We start from the raw sequence: 25,687 nt of genomic DNA on the forward strand, positions 1-25,687 counted from the left end.
TTTTAACCTATGACTCTGTAATTTTTTGTTTGTTTGTTTGTTTTAGACAAGGTTTTGTTATTTTGCCCATTTTGGCTTGCCTATGTAGTTCAGGCTCTCCTTGAACTCCTGGCAATCCTCCTATCTCATCTTTCCAAGTATTAAGATTGCAGACATGTGCTGCCACATCTGACTTTGTTTGCTTTTTGCTTGTGTGATACAGAAACACATCACCTAGAGCTTTATCCTCTCCATCAGCATTTTTAATGCTAAATGAGAACCTTGGTGGACTTAGATAATAACAGCCTTTTCCTTTCCCATCCCTGGTACATGGGATCAAACATGCTATGCCCTTTACTCCAGGCACAAATCAAATAAAGCTCAAAGCATTCACTCTTAGTTTATAGTAATTTCAACTTCTCTGCATTTGGAGATGTATATGATAGTTAGAAAAATGATTTTAATTATATTTAGATGGTAAATATTTGAGGCAGTAACACCACTTTTTCATATAGTATCAGTATCTACCAATTATTTAATAAATGAAAATACTCTAATAAATACTTGCAGTGCTAGTATTTTGTGTAGAAACAGTTTTAAACATGTTCTTAAATATTTGGACTGACTTTTAACTTTATAGTTTCATATTAACATACTATAAAGGGGGTGGGCTGGAGAAACAGCTCAATAGTTAAGAGCACTTGCTTTTCTTTTCTTTCTTCTTGTTTTGTTTTGTTTTGTTGAGACAGGGTTTCTCTGTGTAACCTTGGCTATCCTAGACTTGCTTTGTAGACCAGGCTGGCCTTGAACTCACAGTGATCCACCTGCCTCTGCCTCCCAAGTGCTGAGATTAAAGGCGTGCGCCACCACGCCCAGCCTGCACTTGCTTTTCTTAGCACCCACATGGAGGCTTGTAACTCCAGTTCCAGGGGCTTCAAAGGCCTCTGCTGGCCTCCACCAGCACCAGGCACACACATGGTATATAAACATACATGTGGGCAAAATACATAAAATATAATAAATTACTTTTTAAATAGCATAAAAATCCATTTACTCAGTCTTCTAGGCAAGAACTTAGGACAGAAAATTCATTTTATCACTATATTTAAAGCAACTGCTGAATACACTTTCTTCTTGTGTGTGGCATTAGTTTTGGCTTGTAGCAGCAGACCAAGTCTGAGAGTCCAGTTTTTAGATAAACAAGTGAACCTTAATAACTTTATATATGCCTATAGTTTCATTTTGCTTCTAATTAGAAAACTCCTTAAAAAGGTTTCTCTCAATCTGTGCTAAAATATGGGTTTTAGTATATAGAATAGATGATTGTATCTTAATTTACCTTTTAATTAAATCAGTGATTTAAGTGGCCAATGCACAAATTTTACTCAGGATGTTTTGCTTTAAATAACTCAGTGGTGGCTTAACAAGTGTAGTTCTAAGACTTGGTAGGCCAAAGCAGGATTGCCCTCAGATTAACCTGAGCTGTAGTATGAGACCCTTGCTCAAAACAAACATTCTCATGTTTCTTGCCAAATACCATGCCAAGCACTTATGGTAAGGGAAGTTATGATACCCCAAGGTCTTAGCTCATGGCCCATGGAGAAAATAGCAATAGTTTCCAATGAAAGGACTAACCAAAGTTCTTAAGGAAAGAAGTTAAACTGGTAAAGTAAAACAGTAGTAGGGCAAGGAGTGTATGTACTTTAGTGATACTATAGTGGTATATCATTGTAAAGCTCTGATTTGAGTCAGTAGTACTGCAAAACAGCAGTCTTAACAGGACAAGATCCAAAAAAGGGTTCCCCTGATCTGTTAGTACTACCTCTATTAAGGACTTCAAGTGGCCTTAATGCTTATTTGTTTAATTAAAAAAAATGTTCAGTTTGAGAACAGGTCAGTGTCCCAGAAGTTCAGCTGTTAGCAGTTTATTGGAGTTTATATTTTACTTATTTATATACTTGAAATTGATGGGGCAGTTAAATGCTGGTTTTGGATTATATTGGTTTTCAAAGTGACTATATCAGTGGTTTAAAGTGCTTATCCTCTTTTATCACCAGCCACTCTGAGAGTATCATGAAAAATATGTGGACTCTTTCTCCTAAATAATACATTTCCATACTCAGTCAGCACTTTAAGTTGGTTGGTTGGTTGGTGGCAGAGCCTCATTATGTAGTGCAAGCAGACTGGAAACGCATAGAAATCTGCCTGCCTCTGTCCCTCAGTGCTGGACTTTAAGGTGTTCCTGACATTTGTGCATTGCTTTTTAAAAATGATTTATTAATTTTATAAGTGAGCATCTCCCACCACTCTGATCTTTTCTGAGAGGTACCTATTTTGAACCTAAGAAATAATCTTCAGTTAATTATTATTTGTTATCTTAGTTTCTTTTTATTACTGTATTAAACCACCATCACCAAAGCAATTTGGGGAGGAAATAATTTACTTCACCTTGCAGTTTATCATCATGGATGGAAATCAAGGTAGAAACTCAAAACCTTGGAGGAGTACTGCTTACTGGCTTGTTACAACTGGCTTTACTCAGTTTGCTTTAGTATACATCACAGGACCACCTGCCCTGTTATGGCACTGCCTGTAGGCTCGATTAAAGGTTCCTTCTTACCAGGTGACTTTAGCTCTTGTGTCAATTCACACACACACACACAAAAACCTCTAAACCTTAGTTGTCCTGTAGCTATTTACTTCCATTTGTCTTTTTTCTCTTGCGGTTCTCTGAATCTTGAGAGCTCCTAAGCCTTTTTTAAAGGAGGTTTTGGGGCCAACAAAATGGCCCAGATATAAAGGGGCTTGCCATGTAAGTCTAACAACCCAAGTTTGATACCTGGGACCCACATGAAGATTTGGAAGGAGAATATTTATGCCACAAAATTATCATCTAACCTCCATATCCATACCATAGCACATTCACCCCTCCCACCCACAAAATAAATACATAAAATTGTTTAAAATAAAAATTTAAGTTTTAAAGCTGTTAGCACTAATTTTCCATTTACCCTGTTATGTTCTAAAACTTTGGCTTTCTAGTTGTTATATTAGTAGATATATTATCATGACATGCAAATGATTGGAATACAGACTTTCCAAGTATAATTTTAGCCTTCTGCCTTAAAAGATTAAAAAAAAAACCGATTTATTTATTATATATACAGTGTTCTGCCTGCATGTAACACCTGTAGGCCAGAAGAGGGCACCAGATCTCATATAGATGGTTGTGAGCCACCATGAGGTTGCTAGGAACTGAACTTAGGACCTTTGGATGAGCAGCTAGTGTTCTTAACCTCTGAACCATCTCTCCAGCCCCTTAAAAGAATTTTTTCATTGTGGTTTCAAGTCTTCTATATTATGATATGTCCTACTTCTGTTAACTTTTAAATGGTTCAGCCATTGAGCTTAAGGCATTAATAAAAAATTACATGTGTATATGCACTCAGATTATGTGTATGCCTTTTAACTATGTACACATTCTCAGATGTACATGAAGATAGGTGGTACTGATGGAGACAATGATTTGAACTCCAGGGATCAGCTCAAGGCAAGAGAACTAATATGCTCATTCATTCGTCCCCATAGTTTCTATAGATACTACCAAGAATTGTTAGGAAGAATATTAAGGAAGAAAATTAAACAAGCTACTTCCATAAAAGTAAGTGCCCATAGGTAGAACCCTTTTTTAAAACACAGACACATTTACAACTTATAGTAATTGTTAAAAATAAATTTAGGATCTTAAAAAAGAGACCATCACTATAAAGTGTCTTAACAAAGTAAAACCTTACTCTTGACCAGAAAGATAAGCTACTCACAAAAGTAGAAGAACAAGAACATAAGGACAGTAAGTTCACTTGGCTTTTCTTCTAATGCAGATGGTGCCTGTGTCTTTTTCCCATTGGTTGGGCTGGGCTCATTTAAATAAAGGGGTTACAGTTCTGCAAACAAGTTTAACCAAGTGAAGTTGAGAGATTAAAACAATTGTAGAAAGGTTTTACAAAGTGGAGAAGATGATTGGAACTCTTTATTGGTAAACAAAGGGTTTACAGTGTTTTTTAAAAAATGGTAATTAATGTTTTTATAGTAATGAATGCTGTCATATGTAGTATGATATGAGAGCCTATAGGAAAGAATCTGTTTTAGTTTAGGTTAGAAAAATGTAACATGTAGGACTAAATGGCCAGTGAAATTGTCAATGAAGCTTCACTTCTGAAAAAAATTTGTATTCTATACTTCTGAATATATGCTGGTATAATGTGTGGTGTATGTTTTGAATTGTTGGATATGCTAAGTACTAGTTTATATCATAAGTACAATTTTTCAAGTTTCTTTTTTAATAATGTTTTTGGTTCTGTCTTTTATAGTATACACTTTGGAATTTCCTCCCTAAGAATTTATTTGAACAGTTTAGAAGAATCGCAAATTTTTATTTTCTCATCATTTTTCTTGTACAGGTAAGAACTCCATGAACTACTACTTCAACATGGAGAAAATTGGTTGTTTAAAACAATTTGTAGTCTTAAGTTGTCCTGTGACTTTTTACACATTAAAATAATATTATCTTAGCACTTTCATAAATGTAATATAAATTAAGAAATTTGAGCTTGTTGTATAGATTTACTTGTTCAACAGTGAAAGTTTGCTTTTTAAGAGGATGCATGACAGTGTTAACTGAATTTTTGTGGAAAACTCAATAAAGTTTATCATTAGTGTTTTATATATCATGTGGTTCATTCATGCATTTGTTATTAATACATTTAGTGTTTGTTTATGAATGGTATTCTTTAACTGTTTGGCTTTATAGACAGGATGAGAAAGCTCAAGACTGGATCAATAACTCCTATTCTTGAAGCTCTACAACATTGACAACTTGAATTCATTGCATCTAGTCTCTGTGCATGTTAGCCTTAGCAGGATTTTTGTGTGGACTGGAGAGGCCAATTTTACTTGTAGGTAATTCTTTCAGGTTATATTGAACAAAAATCCATCTCTCTGTATTGCTAACCATCCCACTTCAATTCCATATCATGGAAAGTTGAAAATTTCTTAAAACTGAATTTTACCATGAGTTCAATTTCTGTTATTTTTGTAGCAACCTTGGTTTTGAAAGACAATCATATTTTTTTCTTCAATTCGTTGAGAATGAAAATACTTAAAAACAAGCAAAAATGTAATATGTGAATTCTAAATGTTAAATTAACATGGTATAATTCTTTCAAAAATAAAATATTAGATAGAACATAATATAAATATGTGCTTATGAGAATGTTAGGATTTATTAGTCAGATACGAATGAAATACATAAAACCGGATGCATAAATCCAGTGAATTTCATCCAATTGTTGTACTGTGCTGGGTAGAAAGTAGCACAAGACCAATACAGCAACCAAAAACTATGCCACTCTGACTTACCTCAAAAAGAAGTGTGTTCAAAAAGAACAACAGTATTTGCAACAGAAACAAGAAAATACACTCAGTTAAAAACTATAACTGTGATGGCCCCAGTTCCCATGATTCCTCTCTGTTTTTCGTTCTCATAACTGAAATAAACTGCTTTCTCTAATTATTAAAATAATACATATATATTTGATTATTATTTTTAAGTAGAAATATAATTGCACTTCAAAAATTGTATGATATAGGTTTCTAAAGGTATATTAGAAAACGTATTAAGATTCTATATTATTGGTACCTTAATTTTTTTACAGATTTTATATATTTGTCTTAGATTGTACATTGTATAATAAGCTAATGATTTGGTGTATATCAAAAATTAAAAATAGTCTAACAATTTTACTTTGTTAAACATGTTTTAGTTTACTTGAGTACTTATTCTTTTCTTCCTTATTACTCCTGACTCTGTGTCTTATATTCATTTACTTCCTGGAAGTTTGAAAGTTTAGTAAATCAATTTGCTTCTCATTGTTCTTTCTATTCTTTTATACTTTAAATTTTAGTCATTTTAAATCTTATCTTACATCTTTAATTTTTCCTTCACTTATTATTTTAATGATACTCATCTTTTTAAATGAAGCAGAAAAATGCCTATGAAATTACTCAAATGCTTTCTTGATATTGAATGCTTTTGTTTATATCCTCTGAGGCTTTGACTAAATGGTACTATAACTCAGTTTTAGGCCTTCTCCTTAAAAGCAATTTGGGACAGAATACAAAAAAGAGTCAGTGTCAGTAGTGAATGATGAAATGTTTAGAAAGCATTCTTCTGTACATGGTCAGATGTATTAGAAGCGTAAACTACACCATGAATTCTGTTTGCATCAGTCATTCAGCTTATTAAACTGTGTATTTAAGTTTATTTAAGCAAAAGTATATGCAGACTGCTTACTGTGTGTTGTGCACTAGATATCAAAACAAAATACCAAAATTTTCTCTGCCCTTAAGGAATTTATATTAAAGTTGTGAAGTCATGTGTTCACTTAGTTTGATATAGTAAAAGTCATTAAAGATTCAGCAAACTATTAAGACTATTCAGTGAAAGTTACAAAAAATTTTTAACACAAGAAGAGCTTGAAAAGGCTTTAAAAGTACATGATAGTTGAAGTGATCTTAGAAGGTTTGGAAGAAGCACTCTGCTACATAAATATCTCAGGGATAGAGATGAGGTTGCATAAAGAACATGTGCCTTGTAAAAGTCTTGTATGTATACATTGTGTCAAGGATAGGCCTGAGTGGAGTTTGGAGATGATAGTGAGATGTAAAAGAGAGATTGTAGCCACAACCACTGCCCCCCCCCCTCTCTCTCACACACACACACACACACAAATTTTACTTCTCCTTCCATGTTTCTTTTTTTTTTTTTAAGATTTATTTATTATATATACAGTGTTTTGCCTGCATATACAACTGCAGTCTAGAAGAGGGCACCAGATCTCATTATAGATGGTTGTGAGCCACCATGTGGTTGCTGGGAATTGAACTCAGGACCTTTGAAAGAACAGCCAGTGCTCTTAACCTCTGAGCCATCTCTCCAGCCCTATTTCTTATTTTTGTAAAGACACATTCACCCAGGCATGTTAACCAAACACTTGCAAGACATCTGCCATCAATAGTTAAAGCCCTGTCATTTTTTTTCCTGAATATCTTCAATACTTCCTTCCACAACTCCTGTTTCTACCCTGATCCAAGCCATCATCTTTCACTTGGATTAGAGCAGTAGCCTCCCGAGTAGACTCCTGGTTTCGATTCTTACTCTCTTCCAGTCCATCTTTCACAAACCATTGAGTGTAAAATTTCATGTTACCTTTCCTTGTGTAAAATCTTCAAAGATTTCCCACTGTGGAATGAATAAACAATAGCCAACAGCTTTCTCTGCAGAGTTTGACTCATGCCTGCCTTCCCAGCGCTATCTCACACCACATTTTTGGGGCACTGTTTTTCTTTATTTTCTTGAACACATGTCACTTTCCCTTTTAGAAGAGAGACTTTGTGTATATTGTCCACTGGAAAACTTCCTTTGAGCTAGTTAACTCCTAACTACCCCGTAGATCTTAGCATCTATACACTGGTTTTAATACCTTATTTTCCTTGTAAGCTTTCAGCTATGTCAAGGCAAGGACTTCTCTCTATCTTGTTTAAGCAAGATCTCTATAGAGTCTGGATGGTAACAGTACAGGGGCTGGCAGAATGCTTTTCAAGCATTAGCTGGCAAACCAATGTGTATATTGTTGTAAAGGGGATCATCAAAGCTGGGGTGAAAAGTAGTGCTGTTATGTAGGTTGTTTTTCTTATAATTAAAGTTAATATTCATCTCACTAGCAGAATGTATTTTGTCCAAAATATTTGCAACATGTAAATGCTACATATGAGTTAATAACTAATTTTATTTCAATTTAAATTTCTTTACCTAGGTCACAGTAGACACACCAACTAGCCCAGTTACCAGTGGACTTCCACTTTTCTTCGTTATAACTGTTACAGCAATTAAGCAGGTAAATTTCTTACTTAAACTATGCCTGTCCTTTAATGCAAGCTACTTTGAGTTTTCTTATAAATGCTCTTTTTCATATTTATATGTTATGGACAGTAACTTTGGTAGATTTAGTTTATGTCTGGTTCTCATTGAAAACCCATTATACTGCTAATGACATATTTAATTTATTTTTTTCTCCTCAATATCTGTTTGTATGTGATGTTGTAGTTAATTTACCAGTATGGCCTAATAATGTTTATTATTAGACCTATAATTATCATCACAGCAGTATTTTCTAACTCGCTAGCAATCAATCAAAGCACAGACACCTGTTATATTTTTAAGTATGCTTTAGTTAACCTGGGGCAGGGCAGATATTAATCCCCTAAACTACTTCCCATAGTGAGGCAAGTATGGTATACCTGTCCCAATCCCATGCCATCTGCTTCTAATAATTTGTGTCAAGCTACCTTCCATCCATAACCCAAATACTTGCTAATGTTTTTCATCTGGACCAAATCTCCATCCATGCCGGCCATGTGCTTCTCTTCCACCTAACCCATGATGGCACAGCCCCCTGATCTCCTCTCCTCCAGTTGCTCCTCCTCCCAAGATTCTCTCTATCTCCCCAAGCTCTGGAACCTTAGCCACACCTGTCCCATTTGCCCTGCCCAGGTGTGATAGCCTTTTATTGGTTAAATAGGTTAGGCTCTTAGGCAAGGTACAGGTGGGTCACAGAGACAGCAAGCAGTAATTAGCATCAAAATACATCAGACCAACCTCTGACAATGTGATGTGGTATAAATGTAATAGAAATGACAAGTAGAAAGTTCAGCTCAGTAGGGAAATGAGAAGTGGGTTTTTACTGTTCATTAAATTATTCTAATGTGATATGTCTTAAAATTTCTCATTCCAATGAATTTTAGTTGATTATTGCCTATAGCACAGAACTTAAGAACAAAAATAATTGGGACTGGAGAGATGGCCATACGTTAAGAACACTGGCTGCTCTTCCAAAGGACTGGGGTTCACTTCTCAGCACCTACATGGCAGCTCAAAATTGTTTGTAACTTCAGTTCCAGAGGACCTGGCACTCTCGTACAGACATACATGCAGTCAAACAAAGAAATAATTTTAGGTGAGCTGGCCTGAATGGAGAGAGCACAGGAGAGCTGGCCAAATGTTGGCAAAATGTTATTGTGCACTATGTATAGTTTACCCTTGTATTCAAATGCTGATTTCTTTATCCCACTGTCTGATTTCAATCCAAGACATTGATTTATCTTGTTTATTCTAATCTACTGTCTCAAGTTTGTGTTAACATGCTCACCATTTGTTTTCCACCTTGTCAATAAAAACCAACTAGCCAATAGAGAGAATAGGGTGGGACATCTGCATCCAGCGAGAGGAGGAGAAAGAGGGATTGAGCTACGAGGATAGGTTCAAGAAGCATCGGGAGAGGAGAATTGGGGCCACACAAGTAAAGGTCAAAATTGCAAATATGGGAATTTTGGCTGGGAGGAAGCTAAACTGTCTTGAGGGTTTAGGATAAAGTAATAATTGCTCAGTATTGTGTTCCAGGCTAATTAAATAAATCATAGTTTCCCTGTGTTATTTGGGTAAAGAGCTGGCTAAAGATAAACTGCTGCCACTGTAATTTTATGCATTTATATCCATATTAATTATCATTTTACACTTATTTGTCATGAGGTGTTGAAGGTGATGCTCTCCCCACCCACCCTTGCTACCTGGTGTAGTTGGTAGTCAGGACAGGTGGCCAGAGCCCTATCCCCTAATTGGCTGTAGCACTCAGGAGAGCAAGCCCTGCACCTCACTTGGGCAACACAGTGGAGCTGGCCCTGATGGTGAAAGCACAGGTGAAACAGCCCAGAGGGTGTGAGAGGAGGAGAGCTGGCCCAGCCTCTCCTAGGCTGCAACACTTGGGAGCTTACCCTCCTGGCATTTGGAAAAAAGAGAGCTAGAGCTAGTGCGGTGCTGGCCCACTCCAAAATCTGTATCAACCGAGAACAGTTGGTATGCATGAAAGGACCAGTCCTGCTGATGCAAAGCTGCAGGATCTCCATGACACAGGGAAGCAAGAGAATACCCAGGAGGGGTCCCAATGAGGATCCAATATTGATGGTGTCACAGAGCCAGAGATCTCAAAACAAACCAATCACTCTTTGCAGGAAACATTTACAAATGAAGATATGTGGACAGAGGAATAGACTGTGAGACACACTCTAACATACTATAGCTCCCATGATAAGATGCTTTGTTTTTGGTTGTTTGTGTGTTTTTATTTTGGGGGGAAGGTTGCCAGTGCAAAGGGTGGATGTGAGGGGACAGGGAGATGATCAGGATTGGGTTGCACGATGTGAATTTCATAAAGAATAAATAAAAAGTAAAAAAAACCCCACAAATTCTTGAACTTATCTAGTGTTAAAGAGGATAATGACTGGGGAGGCTTTATCTCTCTTTCATGTCAGAGCTGGTAAACTGCCACCAGATTATGATGTCATTGTCTTTGAAGTATTTTGAGCATTTTGTGTTTTAGTCCCTTTAAAATTGTCCAAATAAAATTGAAAACTTAAATAGAAAATCTTAAGTGACGGGTGTGTTAGCTATATAGGGACAAACCACAGGATCTGTTTATTTGCAAACACGTTTTTAGCTAGTACCTATTAACCAACATGCTTTCTGAAAGAACCTTAAAGGAAACTTGTAAACTGAGGGAACAGGGTTACCTTTCCTCCTGGGGTTATCTGATCTTCTCTCTTGTCTACCAGGAATTGAATAAATATTTTATCATATATTTCATTGCTAAATAAAGACTTGGAATGTTCTTTTCCTTTGACTGTTAAAATTATTTTTCTTATAATAAATTTTTAGTTCTAAGAGTAGCATGCATCATTTTATTTTATTTTTTAATGAGATTTAAACATTTATTGAGACCAAAATTTAAATGTCATATAACTAGCTCCATGATGTAAAGAAGAACTCATTTGCTTCTTTTCATTCTTATTCTTTATTTCTTCTGAATGTTTACAGATAATGTTTTCTTAAAGCAGATTACTCATGATTTCAGCTGCCTGAGAGACTTGTGTCATTGCATTTATGTATGTCTCACCAAAGACAACAATTCTGTGTCATGTCAAGACACAGAAGACAAAATATTGGATTTTCTATGTGTGTTGGTAGCCTTAAGTCAGCTAAAATAAGAGTCAGAGAGACTACACTTAGCTGACTTAAGGCATCATTTTATTTTTTAAGATTTATTTATTTATTATACAGTGTTTTGCCTGCATGTACACCTGCAGGCCAGAAGAGGGCACCAGATCTCATTATCGATGGTTGTGAGCCACCACGTGGTTGCTGGGAATTGAACTCAGGACCTTTGGAAGAGCAGCCAGTGCTCTTAACCTCTGAGCCATTTCTCCAGCCCTGCATGCATGATTTTCAAAGGGCTGTACGGATTCAGTCTATTACTCCCAGTACTAGTTCATGTTATATCATTCTTTTCTTATCAGTATCAGAGAATGTACCCAATAAAATGATAGCCTAGTATTTTCATAAAGAGGGACAGAATAGGAATGAGAAAAAGTGATGAATAGATTTTTTTCCTAAACAGATATATTTGAAAAGGAGCAGATATTATTACAATTAGGGAAAATGATTGGATATAAAAGAGAGGAAGTCATGTTCATATGAACATCCTGTTACCTTTGCTCTTTTAGCATAAATCTATTCCACATGAAAAGCCCAAAGGAAAGTGAACCATTAAATATTTCTGTGATTATTGTTTAATTCTGAAAACAAACACCACCATCTATTTTCTTTAATCAAGTCAGTGGAAAACTTTTTAAATTGTTATCTCTATAATACATAAATTCTCTGGCAAAACAATTTCAAAATTTCCTACTTTCTGCATAAGAAGATTTACATTTCTAAGTCATTAGGTTTATCAGAAAATAAGGCAGAACATTTATTTTTTTTTTTAATTAAAAGAAAGAGGTAGTGGAGACACGACTCCCAGGCACTGCACACATATGGTACATGAAGGCAAAAATCCGATACACATAAAATAAAAGTAAATTTCCAACAAAGTAGAAGTAATTATTATATTCTTTAATTCTTCACAGATATTGAGGACAACACAGGCATTCATTAGAGCACTACAGGAATAAATCATAGTTCTTCATAATGAAGAGTTATGGCTCTAATGCCTGTGTTATCCTTAATATATATCTGAAGAATTAAGGAACCTTACAGTACAAAAAAAGCTGTTTGCCAAAAGCGTAGATTTAAAATGTGCATCAACTTTTCTAATAATATGTTCATCGTTGTATCTGTGGCATTCTGTATTGAAATTAACATTATAAAGTTATATTCTTATCATTATAGGGTTATGAAGATTGGCTTAGACACAGAGCTGATAATGAAGTTAACAAAAGCACCGTTTATATTATTGAAAATGCAAAGCGAGTGAGAAAAGAAAGTGAAAAAATCAAGGTACTATTTTACTAGATCACTCTTTAAAATCACTCTTCTTACTGGTATGTGTGTGTGTGTGTGTGTGTTTATTTGTGTCTCTATCTGTGTCTATATGTGCGTCATAGCATGTGTGTAGTTCAGAGGACAACTTTCTGGAGTCAGTTCTCTCCTTTTGGCATGAGATCTGTGGTTCAGAATCAAGTCATTTCACTAGCCCCTGCTCAGGATAACTGCAGTCATGCATGGTAAAAATGTATACTTGAAAGTATACAAATCAGTGTCGTGGTGGTGGCGGCAGTGGCAGCAGCAACAGCAGCAGCAGCACATGCCTTTAATCCCAGTACTCTGGAGGCAGAGGCAAGAGGATCTCTGTGAGTTCGAAGTCAGCCAAGTCTATGTAGGGAGATCCAGAACAGCCAAGGCTTCACAGAGAAACTGTCTCAAACCGCTCCCCACCAAAGAAAGAAAGTATACAAATCAGTATCATGCATCGCTATTTATATCAACATAAAAGGAAACTCCATACTCATGGTATATTATTTCCTCAACTCAAGCCTTGTCAGCACTATTGTTTCTCAGTGAATTTACAGTTTTAATATTTTATATGAATGAAATAATACACTGCATGAGTTTCATGTTTGCTATCTTTTAGAATATTTTAAAATCTATTTGTGTTGTAGTGTGTGTCAATAATTCATTCCTTCTGATGTATATTCTATTTGTATACCACATTTTCTTTATTCAGTTGAGGCTGCTAAAGATATTGTGGCTAAGAACATTCAAGGACAAGTTTTTGTTTCAGTATCAGTTTTCAATTCTTTGGGGTTCATGCCTGGGTTCAGAATTACTAGTGTTATGATAATTTTTAATGAGCTACAAAACTGGTTTTGCCTAGAGGGTGTACTCTTTATATATTCAGGGCATGGTGCTATTCTTTTATTTTTTTTTCAAATTAATCATTGCTTACTTCTACTAAATGACATCTAGATTTAACCACATCAAACATTTTTCATTGCCAATAGTGTTTTTAAAGCAGTAAACCTTGCTGTTCAGAACAGGTTTTTGTTCCCAGCAAAGTTTAACAGAAAGTATAGCTATATAGTCAATGCTGTACCACACAAGCACCCTTTTCTATTATGAATGTCAATAAACCTCCTTTAGCACATAAATATTTGTTTATGTTAGCATTCACTCTTTAATGCTAGGCATTCTATGAGATTTGACATGTATTTAACATTATAACATGCAGGATAATTTCACTGTCCCTAACAGTCTGTGTTCGGCTTCGTTATTCCTCATATTCCCTTAGTCTCTGAGATCACTGGTCCTTTTACTACTACATGGTTTTTTGTTTGTTTGTTTGTTTGTTTGTTTTGGGGTTTTTTGCATTTTCCAGAATATTATATTGTGGAAACCATACCATATATAGCCATTTTTCAAAAGATTGACTTCTTTCATTTAGTACACATTTGAGTTTCCTCCATGTCTTTACATGGCTTGCTAGTTCATTTCTTTGTAGTGATGAATAATATTAATTTCTCTGAATATATAATTTTACTTGATTATCTACCTCCTACAGAGTGAATATATTTCACTGCTTCCAAATCTTGTCAATTTTGAATAAAGTTGCTACAAACATTTAAGTATAAGTTTTATGTAGATATAAGTTCTTAACTTCATTCTTTATCTGGTGATTAGTTAGTGTATGTTTTCTGAAAAGGGCTTCTGTTTCTGTCAGACCTTTAGTGTTAGGTATTTGGGTCAGTCTAGTCAGGAGTTAAATTGCAGCTATCCTGAATTTTATGCTGGGCCTAGGGTGCTGAAGTGTTTTTCCTAATGTAATTTTTCCACCATCTTCCTTTAACATATTCTAGATGCCTGACTAGCAGTAGATATCTCTTTCCCTTGCTTTCCTCTCATAGTATACTGCTGTTTTTACTTGTTAGTCATCATGAGATACAAGATAGGAACAGAATAATTTATTTGTCTTCCTGTACCAATCTCAATGTTAGCCAAGCCCTATGCACCTGAGCTATAGCATAGTTTTCAAGTTATCTTGTTCTATCTTTCGTGGTAGTCGGATCTTTGATATAAATGGACTTCCTATCTCATCTCATGCAGCACGTTGCATTTTTTTTCTTCTACCTCTTCTCCTGCCTTTGTGCTAGATGTAAACAAGCTTTTTGCTGTCTATGAGAGGAGTCCATGATACTGGAATGCCTTGTGCCTGTGAAGCCATAGCAGCTGATCACTCTTGTGGCTGTATCAATAAGAATGGTCCTTTTACATGTTCATGCTTTCTCATGAGCACAGTCGGAACCTGTGGAGAAGAGCTGAGAAGTGCTCCACTCTTAACCCTCAAGCTTGTAGAGATTCTAAACTGTCATTAGCTTATACCTAGTCCTTAAGGGAGGTAATCCCCCTCAGGAACAGTCATAGGGGAGGGGAATAAGGGGAAATGGGAGGGAGGGAAGAATGGGAGGATACAAGGGATGGGATAACCATTGAGATGTAACAAGAATAAATTAATAAAGGAGAAAAAAAAGTAAAAAAAAAAAAGAATTCCTTGAAGGGCCACTGAAATGACTCAGTGAGTAAAGACATCTGCTGCCAAGTTCATTGAGGACCTGCATGGTAAAAGAAGAGATCTGACTCCTACAAGTTTTTATCTGACCTCCAAATACTCACTGTGGCCAAATACTGTGGTCCATGTGCCCACACACATCACACATGCACAGTAAGTTAATTAAAATAAAAAAAATTTACTTAAAATTCTAATTGTTGCTGGTCCTAGTATAATCCAGCTTCTCAGGAGGCTGAGGCCTGCATACCCTACATGGAGCAAGTTCAAGGATAGCTTGGGTAACTTCGTGATCCCTTAATCTCTTGCTTATAGTTTATTTGGAGAGCACTTGCCTAGAATACATAAAGCCCTACTGAATATACAGTTTTTACTGTTCTACCTGGTTTGTTTGTTTGTTTTCTTATTAATCACTTTTATAAAAGTACCTTTTATTCACCTGATTTAATTATCTCTGAGGATTACTTTCTCCATCTGCTATTCTAGGCCTAGCTCTGGAAGCTTCTAGCCTCCATACAATTTAACCTGAGCCTAGAATGTTTTCAGCCTCTGAGACTTAACTGCTGAATAAGCTCACTCTTACTTGTTCTTACTGAATTCTGGGCTGGCTAGTTCAACTCACTTGTTCTGGCTCAAAATCTCCTCCCAGCTGACTGATTCAAACTGACTTCTCTTAGTTTCTGACCGAATTATTCTGGTAAAAATGTGTAGGGTTCTAGTCATGAACTGCTTAACTTGAAACCTATAGATTTTCTTGCTTTATTCTTGAAGTAGCAGTTGTAACTAACTATCTATCTATCTATCTATCTATCTATCTATCTATCTATCTATCTATCTATGGTAGGAATATCAGAGAACATAGAACACATGATCAGTAATAGTTTCATCCCTTTGCATGTGATCTAGGATGCTAAGATACTCTCAAAGCCCCAGGTCTGTAAATGTCTGTTAATACAGTTTTAGCTTTAATATGATGTATACTAAATGCTTTGTTTAGAATTTAAAGTATTTATTCTGCTATTTTAGGTTGGTGATGTAGTAGAAGTACAGGCAGATGAAACCTTTCCCTGTGATCTTATTCTTTTGTCATCCTGCACAACTGATGGAACCTGTTATGTCACTACAGCCAGTCTTGATGGTGAATCTAATTGCAAGGTAATGGAGATTAAACCTGACCTGAGCATTTTAGTCTCAGAATGGTTAATGAGACACTACTTTTCTCCTAACACTTTTTAGTCCCTTACCTCGTTTTATGTAATTTTTGTATTTGTACACAGCTGTTATATAATTATTATTTTTTAGCTTCTACGGAAATACTCACCTTGGAGAATAGGGTTGTATTGTGAGGAATTGAGAGAAGAGCCATGCCCATAAATTTTGGTTTATATATAAGAGAAAAATAAGCACTGGTTGCTCTCCCAGAGGCTCTGAGTTCAATTTCCAGCAACCACAGGGTTGTTCATAACCATCTAAATTGAGATCTGGTGCCCTCTTCTGGCTTGCAGGTGTACATGCAGGCAGAAGACTGTGTATGATAAATAAATATTTTAAAAACAATTTTTTCATGGGGATTTCAGTTAATTATATGCATGATACAAATGTAGTACCCCTAAGTTTCAGTGTCAAGAAAAGTTTTTAATAGTTTTTTTTAACCTTTGAAGTAATTTTGGGGCAAAGTTACCTGTCTAGTTATTTGTAATATAGTAATTTGTTTGGTAGGAAATGTCATCAACATTTGAAATATTCTGCTGAACCCTCTTGCTCTAAAGCATGCCATTCCTGGAATCAGTTGAGTATACTGTTATAAAAAAGGAATACTTTATATATTTGATTATCTTGTGCCTTCACATAGACACATTATGCAGTACGAGATACCATTGCACTGTGTACAGCAGAATCCATTGATAACCTCCGAGCAGCAATTGAATGTGAACAGCCTCAACCTGACCTCTACAAGTAAGAAGCACTTTTATTTCACTTTAATATATATTGTTTCTGCTCTTTTCTTTTTTCTTTTCTTTTCTTTCTTTCTTTTTTTCCCCCGCCAGTATAGCAAAGAAAATATCCATTGTTTATTTACCAGCCTAATCTTGTGTATGTTTTTATAAGCTGTTCTCCTTCCTAGAAGGGAAATGAATCAAATAAGCCTTGCCGCACTACCAGCCTAAGATAAATCATTATGGGCCCAGGCATCCTATGTTCTTTTCTTTTCTTTTTATTACTTGTAAATATGGCTATCTGTTTTTTTAAATGGTTACCCAAGCCTCTTCTATTAAACTAATGGAGTACTCAGAGTTAATTAAATAAATCTTTTGCATCTTATCGAAACAAAAACGTGGATATGGGACAATGAAATTAATTAGCACACTATCCTTTCCTGTTAAGGAGACTACAAAAGGGCTATTTGTTGTCCACCATAAGCCATTAAGTTCAAGGACCAGTAAAATAGTATGTTTTTTTCTGGCTCCTGGATGTAGGTTTTTTGATAATCATTCATTGTGGGTTGTCAAAATTTTTGTCATTAGAATCTAGGCAAGCCATCATGTTAATTCATGTTAGTGACCATAAAGGAAGACCAAATGGTTAGATTTGGTTTACTCTAATATGGAACAGTAGAGAAAAATATCCTACTATGAGAATGTTGCCTCCCTTTCTCTTTCATTCCTTTTTGACTCTTCCTATTTCTTTTTTATGTTCACCTTGATACTAAGAATTAGAGCCATAGCCGGGCAGTGTTGGTGCATGCCTGTAATACCAACACTCAGCAGATAGTGGCAGGTAGATCTCTGTGAGTTCAAGGCCAGCCTGATCTACAGAGTGAGTCCAGGACAACCAAGAATGTTACACAAAGAAACCCTCTCTTGAAAAACCAAAACCAAAACAAAAAAATTCTCTACCTTCAAAAAGCATCAAGTATTAAAGCTAAGCTTATAGTATAGCAATAGAGGTTTATGCAGTCAATGAAATCATAGAAAAGGGGTGGCTTATTCTACATGAGAATATATGTATATGCTTCACACATGTACTTGTGTATTTATGAGAGAAATCCACAAATTGTATGAAGGAGAATTTAAGGTAGGCAAGACTATCCTAATTTACCTAAGCTGAATCCCTTGCAGTATGACTTCAGAATACCAAGTATTTCTAACATTTTAGTAGCAATTACTTTTAGTGCATTTATAAATTCACTTATCTTTCTTAGGGCAAAGAATATGCCTTTTTAGTTTACTGTATCTTTAGCATCTATCTAGTACAGTACTCACACAGTTAGCATAGAATGGGTGAATGGATAGATCTTCAAATTTTATATATAAAAAGTATTTCATTCAAGACATTACAGAGGTAACTCAGTGGTTAAAACATGCAAAATATACTGCTCCTAATCAACTATAATTCCAGCTCCAGGAGATCTGATGCCTCTGTCTTCTTTGGACCCACGCATGCGTGCGCGTGCATACACACACACACAATCACACAATTAAAATGCGTTTTTAAAAGCATGTAATTTGGGTTGGTAGGGATGTGGATGTGAATCTAGAAGTTGCAGGGGTTAAATACGATCAAAATAGAATGCAATTTCTGAATTTCTCAAATAATTAAAAATATTTTGAAAATCAAAATGTTTTAAAAGTATTTAAACCATAGAATATATTACAGTGATAAAACTATTTTTATAAAGAAAATACTATAATGTAAATTACAAAGTGTAACAATCTCATTACAGAGGGGTTGGTTTTTTTTATCATATTTTATAGAAATCTAGGTTACTTTTATGTCTAGCCATATCAAATGCATGGATCAAATCAATTGCCAGATACAAACTCAGCATTTTCAAGGTAGTAGTCAAGTGCTCATTGTCTCTATGTCTCAAAAGTTGGATCTGGGCCAGTCATACCAGTATCACTTAAGAATTTGACATAGATGTTTAAGGATAGGACTCAGAAGTTTGTGGTTTAATAAACCTTCTTACACCCCATGTTATTCATATGCAGACTCATGTGTTAAAAACCACTGAAATACTCATTTTGAAAATTGTTTATAGTACTAGAAATGATTATTCTTCACATGAATCTAAAAAAAAGCCACATGATTTATAGAAAGGTATCATATAAGGTATTGAATATGTATAATACTGAACAGAACTTCAGCTAATTTAAAATCTTAGTTTATACTCTTATAATTTGTAATATTATTTTAAAAGTTAGATGTAAATATTATGTAACTTTAATGTAACTTTTTTCCAGAAGCCTAATAGAATTTTAATTTATTCAGAATTTTATTTTTTCATTATTTGTAATCTCATGAATTTCCAATTGCTGGTATTCTGATTTTGCAATTTCCTATTATGTTGTTTTGTTCTGTTTTAACAGGTTTGTTGGGCGAATCAGTATCTATAGTAATAGTATTGAGGCTGTTGCCAGGTTAGTTTGTTATTCCTTTTATCTATCCTTTTGAAGGAGGGATATTTTCTCTTTTAAACCCACTAAAATAATCAAATGCCTTTCCTTAAATACAGTGAAGATAATCAAGTAACCTTATGATCAGTAGGGTTGTGATGGTAGGGTCTCTTTGTGTTGGGTAGAAGATTATTATTGAATTAATGTATGGGTATCCAAAAGAACAGAGCTCCATGGGACCAGCCAAATGATTCAACCAATAAAGATACTTGCCACGAAAGCACAGCTACCTGAGTTCAATTTCCAGAACCCCCTTTAAAGGTGAAAGGAAAAAACTGACTACATAAAGTTATCTTCTGACCACTATACATGCATGTTCTGTGGCATCTACACAAACAAAATAATTATATTCAAAAAAGTTTTAATTCAAAAACTAAAAGAACAGAGCTCTGTACCTGTTGACTGCTTTTCCAAACCTGTTCTAGACATTGTGTATATTTTCCTTGGTTGTGTAGTTGCTGACAGGTTTGAAAATAAAGCTGGAGAACAGCGGTTTATAGGAGAGTAAGTGCTGGTCTAGGCAGTGAGCAAAGTGCTAGAAGAATTACTTGGATTTAAATGAAATATAAAGTTAATCATTTATGAGGTGATTCATACAAACAGGATGCTTTCTTTCCTCTTTTATCTTGTAATTAATTACCTTAGCTTTTCCACTTTGCCTTGATCTCCAAAAATCAGGTTTATTCTCTACAAAGATGTCATTGTGTGTTTGCAGCTTGGCATTTGCCTTCCCAGTCTTTTATCTGTGACCCTCTATTTCTCACTTGTTTGTAGCTCGTGTCTTGCTATCTATAAGTCATAATCTTTTGACCCTTCTGTGCATTTCTTTACCTCTGCGTGTTGCTGGCTACTCCTATACTGTGCTTCCATCTGTGCTGAACCCTCAAGTCACTCAGATGGAGGGAATCATTCTATTCTGCTCATCCTGGGGAGTAAGCATATGGTAGAAACAGATAAATTCTGAACCCCTTGGAGATAGATATGTGTCAGGGCAAAAATTTGTCCCCAGTGTTGATGACGTTTCACTAAAGTATGCTTTTTTTTTTTTTTAGGTCTTTGGGACCTGAAAATCTTTTGCTGAAAGGAGCTACACTTAAAAATACCAAGAAGATATATGGTGAACAACTTTAAAAATGTGTTTGATAAAGCCTATGAATAGATAGTGCATGTTTAAAAGTGAACATGGCAGATACCTGCCTTTTATTCTCAGTGTATATTTATGTGTTGAGAATTTACCAGATAATAAGCTAACATGAATATGATACTTTATACTTTTTGAATTTTAATATAAGTGACATCAGCTGATGAGTAGAAAGAAGACAGAATTCTCAGCATTGTAGACTCAAAAATTTACAGAACCAAGCAGGTAGGAGGTTGGCTAACATTTACCTATAACCAGGTTTTTGTTATATTCTGCTGTTTAGGAGTTGCTGTTTACACAGGAATGGAAACCAAAATGGCTTTGAACTACCAAGGGAAATCTCAGAAACGTTCTGCTGTTGAAAAGTTAGTATGTGACATAACTTCATTTTAGTCATTATTGATTGAAATAGTTACTTCTTCAGTAACTCTAAAGAAAAATAGCATAAATTCAGCACCCACAGTAATAAGAACTACCATTTTGACCACTTTTTGTTCCTTAAGTGGTCCTCAGTGAATTTTGTCTGATTTGATTCAATCCTGTGAAATAATTTATGTTAAACTCCAAGATAATAAATGAATAAATTAAGCTTGCATAGTTTTTAAATGGCACCGTTTACCTAAAATGTTAATTCATTTCCTTTTGTTGCTGGATTTGGGGTCTTTTAGTTGATGTGTACAAGTTGGTTCTACAGTATTGTTCAAGTAGACATAGGAGTGGTAAATCATTAAGATAGGTAGGTGCCCCTAGCAAAGGTTTCTCTCTTTTTTTAAAAAAGAGTTATTTATTTTATTTATTACATATGAGTGCTTTATCTATAGAAGAGGGCATCAGATCTCATTACAGATGGTTGTGAGCCACTATGTGGTAGCTGGGAATTGAACTCAGGACCTCTGGAAGAGCAGACAGTGCTCTTAACCACTGAGGCATCTCTCCAAGGTTTCTCTTTTTTAATTAAATCTTTTATTTCTTTATTTTTGTGTGTTTGACAGTCTCATGCAGCCCTATCTGGTTTTAAAATGGCTGCATAAACTGAGGATAACCTTGGTTTTGTAATCTTGCTTCTGCCTTCCAAGTACTGAGATTATATGCACCAACATGCCAGACACACTTCTCTCTTTGTAAGCATGGATATGATTCATTGTGCCTGATCCAGATTGCCATGCTAAAAGAATTTATACTGAGCTTGAGGTTCACATGCTATTCTACTTTCAGTTTGAAATATTTAACCTTTAACCTTTTGGGGAGGAGAGGCAAGCTACTCTTTCCATAGAGGCTAGGTAGGTACAAATACAAATAGATATGTCTGTTTCTAGTTATTTTACGGAAACCTTACTAAAGGTATGTTTGACTGGACAGACATTATACCTTGGGGAGCATAATCAATAAATAGTTGAGGGCTAGTTTTTTCATTTTACCACTTAACAGTGATTCTTCATCTGTGATAATTAAGGTTGTTACATAAAAATCTGGGCTATGATTATATAACATACACAGGAGAAGCTTTAGATTTGTTAAGACCACACTAAATTAAATTTGAAAATTTTAAACTTATGTTTTGTTTATGTCTTAAGTAATTAGACATACTATCTCATTTTTCAGATCCATTAATGCCTTCTTGATTGTTTATTTATTTATCTTACTGACCAAAGCTGCTGTATGCACAACTCTAAAGTATGTTTGGCCAAGTACCATTTCCAGTGATGAGCCTTGGTACAACCAAAAGACTCAAAAGGAACGGGAAACTTTTAAGGTAATTCATTTGCTATGAGAAGCATTACCATATTTTCCGGGGTATAAGACGACCCCCAAACTTTTCCAGTTAAAATACAGAATTTAGAATATATTTGACTTATAAGACTACCCCTCTTCCAACTCATACTCTGTGCAACAGACTTGGGCATGTGTCTATTTGTAGGCAGGGCACAGACAGCCAGGCACTTTATGAAATGCCAACAGACAGCCTATGCTAGCCTACACTGCCCATTTAAGGCATGCTCCACACTCAACCTGAAGATACAGTCCTCCAAGTCGAATGGGCAGGTTCTGGTGGAGAGCCAATATATGCTCATGTTGTCCTCCTCAAGGTCAGGAAGACATGTGCAGCTTGCTCCTCCCTGCTTCATACTCTCTGCACAGAGCCAGGGGAATCGGCTGCACCCTCCACCATCCCCACACTATATGTGCTGGACATATGAAGCAAGGGGAAGCAAGCTGCAGGTAAGTACCTGGTGTATAAGACAACCCCAAACTTTGGCACAGATTTTTTTGTAGTTAAAAAGTCATCTTATATGCCGAAAATATGGTAACTTTTTTGTGTGACTAGGCTACCTTTTACTGAAGCACTTCTTAGAAAAATGATAATTTCTGATTTAGTTTATTTTTTTTTAACTTTACATATATCTATGCTTGTTTTAACTCTTGTTAAGAGGTTGGAAAAATAATGAGCTTTCTGGCATTTTAATTCAATATTAATTTGTACAGTATCTACATGTCAGCTTTGAATGTCCCTGTCTGTGGGTAGGAGGAACTTAGGACTTAATGAGGTTAAAAAAAAATAAAGTAGAAAGTATATACATGGAAGAAAAAAGACAAAATTCAGAGTGTTCTAAAATGTTCTTTTAAAAAAAGATTTATTTATTTATTGTGTAGAGGGCATCAGCTCAAATTCTAGATGGTTGTGAACCACCATGTAGTTGCTGGGAATTGAACTCAGGACCTCTGAAAGAGCAGGCACTACTCTTAACCTCTGAGCCATCTCTCCAGCCCCCTAAAATGTTCTTAATACTAATAATTTTATGTATAATGATGATAGAGTGTTATTAGGAAGTTTCTTTATGTTAATAGTATGTTAAGCATTCAAATAGAAGGCTGCTACTTTATATTGTATATATCTAAAGAAGTTGTGAATCTAATTAACATGAATCATTTCTTATTTTAGGTTTTGAAAATGTTCACCGACTTTTTATCTTTCATGGTTCTATTCAACTTTATTATCCCTGTCTCCATGTATGTCACAGTAGAAATGCAGAAATTTTTAGGCTCATTCTTTATTTCATGGGATAAAGACTTTTTTGATGAAGAAATTAATGAAGGAGCCTTGGTTAACACATCAGACCTTAATGAAGAACTTGGTCAGGTGAGAACACAATTTTTGCTGAAATATATGTAACCATTACTTCTTTTGACAAGTAATTCAAAGAAAAATCTTTAATGCAGACACATAATTAAAGGTTTGTAATATTTTCACAATGTCACTTCAGATTTTTAGTATTTTTACAAAGTATAAAATTTATATATTAAACATGAGTTATAGAAATCCATATAAAAATTCACCAAGTAATGCTGTTAGATTATAAAGAGGAACTGTAGTTTTCGTTACTGCCTATAATTATTTATGAACAGAATACAGTGTAATAAAATATAGCCATTTTACACATGCATATTGTTAACCATAGTTATCCTATATTGATATTTTCTACGGTACTTTCTTAGGACACTGAACAAGAACTAGCATGCTATGTTTATTCTAGTATAAAAATTTAAATGAAAGGAAAAGATTAAAGTTATGTTCTTCATCCACAATACCATATCCTAGTATACTTATTTCATATAACAGTATAACCAAGACACTGCCCTTGTTTCTAACATAGGTGCGTTTATTTTCTAATGTAGTGTAACCTGTGATTCAAACAATGAATTTTTGTTTTGTTTTTGAGGTTTCTCTGTGTAGTCCTGGCTGTCCTGGAATCTCTGTAGATCAGGCTGGCCTTGAGCTCACGGAGATCCTCCTGTCTCTGCCCCCCAAATGCTGAGGTTAAAGACATGTGCTACCTCCACCCAGCTCAAACAATGACTTCTTAGATGCTTTTCTCATTAGTGTTTTGTTTTCATTCCTCTTGTAAACTGAACCTAAGATATCAAGAATGATAGGCAAATATTCTATCACTGGGTTATAATATACTCACCTGTGTTTTACTTTTAATTTTATACAGGGACTTGCTTAAATTGCACAGGTAGGCTTTGAACTCACCTTGTAGCCCAGGCAAGTCTTCAGTTTGTGATCTTCCTGCCTTAGCTTCCCAAGTCAATCCATACGGACTTGTGCCACATGACCTGGCTTTCTTATTAGTATTGAGAAAGATGTTCCCTTTGTCTAAATCTACTGTCTATTATGTAATGATGTTAATAGTTGAAGGAAAATTTTGGCTTTCAATTAATTCTCATGATAGTTATATTAGAGTGGTATAAATGTCATTTCTGTGACTAGAAAATGCAAATTCAGGCAGTGAAACTATGGCTAGAGCAATGCTTCTCACTTGTTTGAAATGGTGCTGACTTGTATCTTTACTTCAAAACTCTCCCTGAATTTAGCCCCTCTACTTTCTCATACTCTCTATATCGGCCCTTTTAAAAATTTCATTTTTTTAACCTTTATTTCTATTTTGTATGTATGAGTGTCCTGGATGCATGTATGTTTCTGGACTATGTGTATATAGTGCCTTGGGAAGCCAGAAGAGGGCATCAGATGCTCTAAAGATTAGAGATATAAATGGTTATAAGCTGCCACGTGGGTGCTGGGAATTTAACCTGTGTCCCCTGGAAGACCAACCAGTGTTCTTTACCACTGAGCCATCTCTCCAGTCCCCTTTTCTACTCTTGACACAACCTTTGCCTAAGCCAAAGTACCATTTCACAATTGGAATTGAAATGGCAAAAGGACTTTGCACATATTCTGTTTAGAACTGACTTCAGTAAAGTAGTGGCTTAGACCTTGGAGTCTACATTCCTCAGAAATTCTAGAACTGCTGACACAGTAGAAGAAATACGTGAACCAGTGGTATTTCCCTTAGATATTTCCAGAAGAGTCTTTCATTGATTAATTAAGCTGTTGATTAATTAAGTTGATACCGGCCCTTTTTAGGTTTTCAAGACAGAATTTCTCTCTGTGTAGCCTTGCCTGTCCTGGATTTGCATTGTAGACCAGGCTGGCCTTAAACTCACAGAGATCTACCTGCCTCTGCCTCCCTGAGTGCTGGGATTACAGGTGTGTACCACTGTGCCTGGCTGATACCAGCCTTTTTACACCTCATATTTAC

At 35.4% G+C, this 25,687-nt stretch overlaps 1 protein-coding gene across 12 annotated transcripts in view; it reads left to right on the forward strand.

Annotated features, from left to right (window-relative positions):
- The window catches only part of ATP11C (ATPase phospholipid transporting 11C (ATP11C blood group)), a 159,656-nt gene that overhangs the window by 77,195 nt on the left and 56,774 nt on the right, over positions 1 to 25,687 (forward strand). For all 12 annotated transcript variants that reach the window (XM_084790699.1, XM_084790703.1, XM_084790700.1 and 9 more), the window contains 10 exons: positions 4,350 to 4,439; positions 7,854 to 7,934; positions 12,320 to 12,427; positions 16,017 to 16,145; positions 16,843 to 16,946; positions 19,361 to 19,411; positions 20,500 to 20,564; positions 20,872 to 20,953; positions 22,191 to 22,341; positions 23,530 to 23,727. In XM_084790699.1, the coding sequence (XP_084646825.1) occupies positions 4,350 to 4,439; positions 7,854 to 7,934; positions 12,320 to 12,427; positions 16,017 to 16,145; positions 16,843 to 16,946; positions 19,361 to 19,411; positions 20,500 to 20,564; positions 20,872 to 20,953; positions 22,191 to 22,341; positions 23,530 to 23,727 (1,059 nt within the window). The remainder of the gene's footprint in view (positions 1 to 4,349; positions 4,440 to 7,853; positions 7,935 to 12,319; positions 12,428 to 16,016; positions 16,146 to 16,842; positions 16,947 to 19,360; positions 19,412 to 20,499; positions 20,565 to 20,871; positions 20,954 to 22,190; positions 22,342 to 23,529; positions 23,728 to 25,687) is intronic.

Source organism: Acomys minous (genome assembly GCF_964271855.1).
Source record: "Acomys minous genome assembly, chromosome: 7".
NCBI lineage: Eukaryota > Metazoa > Chordata > Mammalia > Rodentia > Muridae > Acomys > Acomys minous.